General features: G+C 34.5%; 1 protein-coding gene across 5 annotated transcripts; it reads left to right on the top strand.

The window, feature by feature from the left end:
- Positions 1–871: 871 nt before the first annotated feature.
- Positions 872–8960, top strand: LOC111367353 (uncharacterized GPI-anchored protein At1g61900-like). Of its 5 annotated transcripts, XR_002697801.1 has the most exons (8): positions 872–1247; positions 4301–5140; positions 5937–6182; positions 6283–6366; positions 7300–7440; positions 7794–7841; positions 8716–8857; positions 8944–8960. XR_002697801.1 is itself a non-coding variant. In XM_022988171.1 (7 exons), the coding sequence occupies exons 1-7, from the start codon at positions 1205–1207 to the stop codon at positions 8787–8789; spliced, it is 1473 nt and encodes a 490-aa protein (XP_022843939.1). In that variant the 5' UTR covers positions 872–1204; the 3' UTR covers positions 8790–8947. The 5 variants fall into 5 exon arrangements, 4 of the variants coding, with proteins under 4 accessions (XP_022843939.1, XP_022843941.1, XP_022843937.1 ...); XM_022988171.1 differs by having other exon boundaries at positions 6286–6366; positions 8716–8947; XM_022988173.1 differs by having other exon boundaries at positions 873–1247; positions 6286–6300; positions 8716–8947.
- Positions 8961–9178: the final 218 nt, after the last annotated feature.

Here is a 9178-nt window from a genome sequence, read left to right as displayed (position 1 = left end):
TGACGGATCTGTGTTGTGGAGGGAAAGATGTGGTGTGGTGGTTGCGTGGTGGCGGCAGATCTATGCGGTGTGGGGGTGTTTGGCGATAGCGTGGGAAGATTGTGTTTGGTGGGTGGATGTGGTGAAAAGATAATGAAAGAAAATTCACAAAACAGTGTTTTTGCAGGTGAATCTCTCCTCAGAGTGAAAAGACCATAGAAGGCAGATTGAATCCTTGTTGCGAAAATTAGAAGTTCCCATTTTTTTGCTCGGATTGTGGAGTCAAATGAACCTCTTTGGTCAAAAAGAAGAGATTCAAAAGCCTCTCTCAAACCTTCTGAGATATTTGAAAGAAAATTGACATAAGATTCTTCATAAATTTAAAAATTTGTGAAAGAGAAGAATCCTATTAATGTTGTAGGGTGTCATATGTTGTTCTCTTTCAAATGGAGATGTAGTGGTATGGTTAACAGAATCTCTATCTATGTCTAGGTCATTATATTGGTGGTGGTGTTGTAGGGTAATGGTGATGGGGGTTCCCGTAATGACGGTGGTGTTGGTGGCAGTTGTTGTTTGGTGATGGTCACGGGTTAATTGGTTGATTGTGACCATTAAATTAGTTAATCTGTGACCAATCCAACTAATAAAAAAATTGTGATCAAAAAATAATGTGTGATCTAAAAAATTAATAATTTGTGACTATTTAATAAGTTGTGACATATAATATTTGTGACATTAATATAATTAATTAATTAAATTATAAATAAAATTTAATGAAGATTAGATTTTTGAAATTTGAAAACTTGTATTCTTACTTTTGAAATGTGTAATAGTTATTCTCTTGGTTATGAAATTTCTACAAATTTCCCGAATAATTTTAGGCGAAGACCATATTTCCCATCCTATACAATGCAACTGGGGATGTGAGAATTCAAGAGATTTTGCGATCCCTATTCAAGTCTAAAGTAAATTTCCGGGCCGAAAGGCCCAATAATTGCACCTTTCACGTTGCGGGCCCGTATCAGGTTTGCCAGAAAAGTCCTCCGTGGCGGAATAAGGTGGTTAGATGGACCCCGCCACCCACACCACCATTCCAGTAGTAACAGGTTTCACTGAAACCAAAAAGCCACCGCCAATGAAGAAATCTTGCGATCAGGGGTTACATATAATGAAATTTAATCAACCCAGGGTTCTAATTTCGAGCCCTAAGCTTCATTAGTCGAAAATGATCTGGGAAATTTCGGGCTTCGTCTGGGCTTTCGCTTCAGGTATTTTAATATGTGTTTGTCGATAGTAAATTTTTTTCCCCCTGAATGATGCTAGGCACTTTACAAAGTTGGATCTTGGGAATTTGATTTTCATTGCTCTTTTAGTTTTTAATAGTTGCTTATAATGGGAGCATTGAGTTGCATTTCCTGACATGATCTTTTGGGGTTTATTTATTTTTGTAACGAAGCTGTTTGTTTATTTATTTCCTGCTTATTTTATTTTATTTTATTATTTTTGGTGCTGCAGATGTGGGTTTGATAGTATTTATGGTTTCAGTTTATTTTTCTTTTATTGTCATCTGCTTCTGATGAATTTGTATTTATGATAAAAAGATGAAGACATTAAAAAAGGTATCTTTTTGTTGGTTATTGTGGAAATCAAGAAAAAGTTAGTTCAAGTGAAAAGTATATTATTTTCGTTTTGTAATTTTTAACGGTGATATAGAAGTTTTGAAATTTTTGGTTTATTTTAAGGATGAAATGAATTAAGAAGAAAATCGTTTCCGGACTCCAAATATAGGATTTCGTAGTTTTTGAAATTTTCACGACATCAAAATTTGTTTCCAAACAAGGATTTCGTACAATGCGAGTTTAAAAAGTTCACTTAAAATGACTTAGAAGAAATAAAAAATATTCACATATGGAAATGAAGACAATACTTTTTCTTATATGTAAGCTGAGCCAAACATGCATCACGAGTTGAGATCCACCATCCAAATTTGACTGTCCTACTTGCTGTCTATCAATGATTCACTGGCACGTTATCTTACACCTATTTTTAAACACAACTAGCAATGAAAGAAACATTGGACATGTTAATTTAAAGTGATGTGTCAATGAATTATTGGGTGGACAGCAAGTTTTACCTCCAATTTTGGACAATTGAACTCTGCCCATCATAATAAAAGATGAAGACGACAAAAACCTTAATCTCATGTGTATTTCGTCAAAGAAGAGTGGTAATGGCCATTAATATATAAGATAAATTTACCATTTTTAAATAATATTAAAATAAATGTATGAATTGACGCTCAACTATATGGTCGTCATTAATGCTACCAAAAATAAATGGAGAAAAATTGAAGCTATTCAAAATAAATAGGAAAATTTCCATCCACTAAAATTAAATAATCTTTTCCAAACTACTCAGTCTCGACTTTGCTCTCGTTTCTTCACTATCTTGACTAGTCCTACTATATTTTCCAACCTAAAATTTTTTCCGTGTTGGAAATCACGTTTTGCACTCGAATGTTACACTTTATGCATTTATGATGAATTGACTAAAGATTGACGAGTTACAACATATTCAAGAATCTCTTTATACGAGATGTTCTCTATTTTAGAGAGCCAATGCTAAAAAATAAGCTTCAAGATATATTTATTTTAACTTTTTAAAGTAGAGTGCATGTGACTTACTCTATAATGATTGCATTTAGTAAGTTATAGATTTCAATGTTCCACTTCTGAAATTATTCATTTTAATTTGAATTGATTGGTCATTGACATAAAAATAATAATAAATAAATAAATAAATAAAATGTGTGTTGAATAATGAGAAATCAATAAAAAAATTTATCGAAAAAGCAAAATGAGGAGCCTAAATAGATAGAATTATTGGAGTATATAAAAATTTCGTTCTCTAAATTTAAAGGAGCCCTATATCATATATAAGATGAGATACTCCTATATGCTTGAATCTATAAGTGCTATCTTTCTTGACATGGAAGCATATGTGCAAAACATGCATTTAAGTCAATGAGTCCTGTATTCCTTGAGAGCATGTGGAGCATGGTTTTGGAAAGGTAATTTCAAGTACATTTGAGCTCTACTTGACATTGTGAACTGCTATTTGAAATTATTTTTTTCCAGACAGTGTTTCGTACAATATCAAGTGCTACTTTGCAAAATATCAGAGATGTTACATCTACATATATTGTGTAAGGTGAAGGGTGGTGGAGAATTCTTGTAAAGGGATAGACAAAGGCATATGTTTCCTATTGATATAAAAAATGATAGGCTAGTTTCATTGATGTAAGACTCTTGATTCAGTAGTCAACTCAAATCATTTTGAAGTATGATCATATGGATTTTAGCAATCTCAAGGTCTTGCTGTGAATATCCAAAATAGTAGAGAGATTCAGTTTGATAACAGTGGATAAAGGAAAGAATAAACCTTAGTTTTTCACTTTTTATAGCAAAATTCGTAGACTATGCAAAGGAAATGTGTAGATTTATCTGAAAGAGGAATGTAGTCCCCCCCTGAGGAGTAGAAGGTAGAACACTTAATGTTGAAAAATATTCCAGTTTTAGGGATTCAAATGACCATTTTGCATGAAGTCATGGTTTATTCTCTATTAAAGAGAACTTCTTTCGTGCAGCTAACATACAAATTGATTGTGTATTTGTGTCTCACACAGTACAATGATTAACCCTAACCCCGAATAATTTTGGAACTTTTTCAACTGCTTCTTTATTGTATAGTAACTTTTCCTCACCTTTCTGAAGAAATTGTTTGTTTTATGACTTCACTTTAGTTATCAGTTGGCATAAAGCTAACAATTTGAAGAGCTGGTTGGTGTTTGAAGCACCTAAAGTTGTAATATAACGTTTATTCGCATCATTATAATAAATTAATGGATTCAGGTTCATATAGGACCTGTCTCTGCTTTTATCTTCTTTTGATTCCATTACGCTCACCCAATGAATCTTCACACTATCTTTTCAACATTTCTTTGCTTTGAAGTAAAATTTCTTGATCTAAGATTTTCTAGTCTGTTTCAATATGGTTGTTCTGTTCCTGAAGTGCTACTAACTTACCTGAATATGCAAAAGAATGTTTGTTTAAATGTGGAGAAAAGGGTTGGTTTCCGAGTTTGCAAGTATAAGATTTGCACTTGATGACCATATTGAACAACATTTGACAATAACCAATTTTCCATCCGTAGAACCATGCTCATTTGGTGGGATGTTTTATCTTGGAAAACAACCTTGCAATTAATTATTTATGGAGATACCTGTGTCCTTATTTTGGATGTCTATCTACTATGTTGCAGGTTCTTGGTGTCATTGGCTACTGCTATTTGCTATCGTGTCCTCTATCTATCAGAATGTATTGACTTTGCAGACAGCTCTTGAGCCCTCTCGCATTTCTTCTGTGTCTATGCTAAAAGCTAGCCCACCAAAAACTGGAGTCTTTAAGCCCATAGAAATATCACCTGCCTTTATACCGCATTCTCAGTTTCCCGGGGAATCATTGCCTCCAATGTATCCTACTTTTCCACCTACCTATGATCCTGTCTTAACTGGAAGGTGTCCTGTAAATTTCTCTGCCATTTCAAGTATCATGAACAAAACAGCATCTGATTGTGATCAAGTCTTTGCACCTGTACTAGGAAATGTTATATGCTGCCCACAGTTCAGTAGCTTGCTCCACATATTCCAGGGATTCTACAGCATTAGTTCTGATAATTTAGTTTTACTAAATGCAGTTGCCGATGATTGTTTTAAAGACATCATCAATATATTAGCCAGCAGAGGAGCGAGTGGCTTGATACCTTCCATCTGCTCTGTAAAGTCTTCAAATCTCACAGGTGGCTCTTGCCCGGTGAAGGACATAAATACTTTCGAGAAAATAGTGAACACAAGCAAATTACTGGATGCTTGCACAGCAGTCGATCCACTTAAAGAATGCTGCAGACCAATTTGTCAGCCTGCAATTATCGAGGCTGCACTTAAGATATCTGGGACGCAATCATTTGTGAATAATGATACAAATCATCTTGACATGCTTAATGATTGTAAAGGGGTGGTGTATTCATGGATGTCTAGGACACTTCCACACGATGCTGCTGATACAGCATACCGTATATTGTCTGCCTGCAAGGTTAACAAAGGTGTGCTTTATTGGGATTTTTTGGCTGTTCAATTATCTTGTTACAAGCCATGTCTTTGAGAATGCTTTATGCTCCTTTCACCTTCTTTACTAATCATATCGTTCATTTGTTGTACATCTATTCATCATTACATGTAATCTTACCCAAGTTAGACATTTACCAAAACCATTTTTCTTCTTAAGTTTTGGATAATATCTGGTTCTTCAAGTATCATGGAATAACATAATATAATTGTAGATAAATCGCTGGTGACATTGATCTGGAAGAGTTTAAAAATAACTGTTATTATCTCCTTCAAACTTCCTTTCAGAACTAGAATTTCACATTGATGATATTACTTTACTTGCTGAAAAGTACTGCTGATCTAAATTCTCTTCTATTTTTTAAGTATGTCAACCATTTGTATTGTCTTTGTAATTAGCTTCCTTCCGGTGATGAAGAGAGAAACTTGTAAGCCTTGGTAATACACCCTTTGCGAAGTTTTAAATGCAGCTTATCTAAGATGTGTTCTAGTTTATGAAGCAATCGACAATTGGTTATCTTAATCAGAAGTGCACCCTTACAGTATGAAATAGTAACTAACATGTATATTAAGATGCCTATTATTAGTGAAGGAAGATAGCAAAAATGTCTGGGCTGTTCATAAGATGCTCGACAGGTTGTTGACAAAGAGAATATGAGTGGAGATGCATGACAGTTTATTTTTTATGGTTCAGCCCTTTAAAGGATGTGGATGTACTATTTGCTTGTAGTTCTGTTTATATATTCCTATAAATATTTACTTTCTTGAATGTAGCTTGTCCATTGGCTTTAAAGCAGCCATCAGAAGTCATTGTAGCATGTAAAAATGTACCTGCTCCAAGCCCTTCATGTTGTAGCTCATTAAATACTTACATCGCGGGAATACAAAAGCAAATGTTGATAACAAATCGCCAAGCAATAATCTGTGCAACAAGGTTAGGGTACATGCTACAGAAGGGTGGGGTGATGACCAATATTTTTGAGCTTTGTGATGTGGACTTGAAAGATTTTAGTCTCCAAAGTATGCGTTTGAATTAAGGTTTTCATTTTAGAATCTTTTATTGAAGTTATTAGTATCCTGGATCTAATTTTCTCTCTCTTTTGTTTTGTTGCTGGAGCAGCAGCTGATGGACAACAAGGTCATTTTTTTCCCTCCACTTTTATGTTGCCTAATTGGATCTTCTTTCCCTGTGTTGCATGTTCAGGTTTCCTATTACAAGCTATTTAATAAATTTTGGACTTCCATTTATAGATTATGTCTTTCTGGGGGATAGAGAGGATATTATGGGATTCTTTCGAACGCAAAGTCCTGGCTTTTACCTTGCCTCTTTGCCTTTATTTTATATTGATAATATCTTCAGATGTCTATCAAGAAATCAGTCACCATATTAATGATTTAATCACAATTTTGTTTGTCACTCTACATTTTATCTACAAAATTTTAATTTTAGTAAAATGGTAGTTGGAACTGCCTATTAATAGCCACTTGGCACTCAACATAGGGAAATACATCTTTCCATATTTTTATAATATTTCTTCTTGATTTTTCATCAAGATTACCAAGAGATAAAAATATGTGTACTGGCTTTTTATGTGTATATGGTGCTGACATATTTTCTTATATTTCTAAGTCTTAAGCATTTCTATTTTTAATAACCTCAATCTTCAAGGATTCTATTTTCTGTCGAAAATCTTTTGAAAAAATTCCTGTCATTTTCGGTGCACAATTTCGAGGAAACATTTTAGAATGTAGCATGTCTGCTATAAATTTGGAAAGTATTCAAGGATTTTGGTGACTGATTGACCAAGTTTTTTAGCTGGTTGTGGTCTTCACCTGCATATCTTTTCTTCCAGAAAGGGAAGTAATTAAATTAAAAAGAAAGATTTCTTTATTCAAGAACCAAAGGTTTAAAACTTCTGATTTGGTTCTACTGGTCATACAATTTGAAGGTGGGAGGCTCAGTTGATGAGAACCTTTGTAGCCAACGGCATATTTATAATTATATACAACTGCTTGTTCTATCTTATGCTGGACTGAGACATATCTTCTTAAATGAGATCGAGAGATGGCACTTCTAGGAGATTGTTGGTAAAATAATATATAGTTCTTGCTGATGAATACTTTCACATTGACTCAGGGTGTTTGCTTCAAAGCTTGCCAGCAGATTTGGTGTATGATAAGTCAGCAGGCTTAAGCTTTGCTTGTGATTTGAATGACAATATTGAAGCTCCATGGCCTTCATCATCTTCTCTCACGTCATTATCTCTTTGTGCTCCTGGTAATGGTTCTGAAAAACTATATGATAATCTTTTCATTATGTAAGAAAAATTACCAACTTGACCCTTAGCCCAAGTATTATATTTGGTTATTTACTAAAATCGCCCTTTGGAGGGGAAGTACGGGATCGCAGGTCTCTTTATTAGTTCCTATTTGTGGTGCACAATTTCCTGGAATGTAGGTAGTGGTTATGATCGATTCGATAGAAAGGAAGAGATAGTTTGTATTTTTCGTTGGGGATTTCCTGGAAAAAATATCCCCCGTTCATGGGGTTGGAAAGACGTAATGTAATTGTTGATGATCATACAAATTCATAAATGAAGATATTATGATGAGTTTTTCTTCAATTTGCAGAGATGTCCCTGCCAGCACTACCAACATCCAAGACATTCAGTAACCTTGGTGAGTATTTATTTTGATATACAACCTTCGTTCATTTTATGTGTGTGCTGTGACCTCATTAATTTATTTTTCATCACAAACAGTTATTAGAAATATATACAGTAAACTGTCTGGCTTAATCAAGCAATGCAGTCCTTCGTCATAGGACATTGCTAGGTCATTTTCCATATTTTCTGAAGTACCACCTAGTCAGTAGTGGAGGAAATATTCAAGGTGTAATTTTATACATCAACGGGTGTTAAATGCACGGCTCTATGTATCAGCTTTTCCCAGTCTCCCTTTTTTGAATCCATTCACACACTCTGAATACTTTGCGTAACTTCACATCTCTTCAGAAAAGTAGTTCCTGTATATCCGCACTGAGTTTTCTAGCACAATTCTCACTCTCTGAAACTATTGTTTAATCATACTTTTCTTCACTGACATTTCTTGGAATTCTTCAATATGTGGACTGAAGAAAGATGAGGGTTGAAATTATGATGTGAAGAACCTACGTGTTTTCTCAACTTATCCCTAAAATTGTGATCTGTCAAATCTGGACTTAGTGCAGAGCAGTAAAAGATTTTTTTTGTGATTCACATTCCGAGAGAAATGCTTATGCTATAGCTAATTAGCCGATGGCTTCCCATCTGCAAATTTTGCACTTTTGGTAGCTGAATGCAATGTCAATTGCCTGATAAATACATTGGTGGTGTAATAACTTTATGTTTTGTTGTTTCTGAGTCATGGTCCTCATAACTTACTTTCCCCTGCTTTTTGGTTGGAAATATGAAGACTTTTTTCTCTTTTCTTGAATGGCTAAGATGTCTGAAAACTTAATTATTTGATATTTTCAGTGGTTAAAAGGCTGATATTCTGTTCATCTCTAATGCAGGCTATCGTGGGGGTTGGACAGATCTCTTTGTACCCATTTTTACTTTTTTGGTTTTTGGAACATTATTGTTATAAAAAGGTTTTGCGGAGTGCTGGGTTGATTTTAGTTGAAGGGCTTTAGATTGCCCCTAGCAGATTTACATGTAAATATTAATACCTTCCCTTGCATATATTAGAAGCTAATTTGGTCATCATTCTTGATTGAATTTATAATATGAAGGATTTTCAGGATTTCTAGGTAGTACCATTGGGTGATTTCACCCCGGGTGAGAACACTTGTGGTTTTGATGCGTATATTGATACTAATTTTATGTTGCAAGTAATTGGAATTGACTGTGCATTATTATAGTGGAAAATTTGGTAGGAGGCAAGCATTGTGAAAACTGGGCCGACTTCACCATGTCTCCTGGTCCCAAGGTTCAAGCTTTTCTACAAAGTTACTCTTTTAGTGGGATGGCTATCAA

The sequence above is a fragment of the Olea europaea genome, chromosome 18 (assembly GCF_002742605.1).
Source record: "Olea europaea var. sylvestris chromosome 18, O_europaea_v1, whole genome shotgun sequence".
Lineage (NCBI taxonomy): Eukaryota > Viridiplantae > Streptophyta > Magnoliopsida > Lamiales > Oleaceae > Olea > Olea europaea.
Note: the sequence above shows the minus strand (reverse complement) of the source record. Positions and strands in the feature narration are given on the sequence as shown.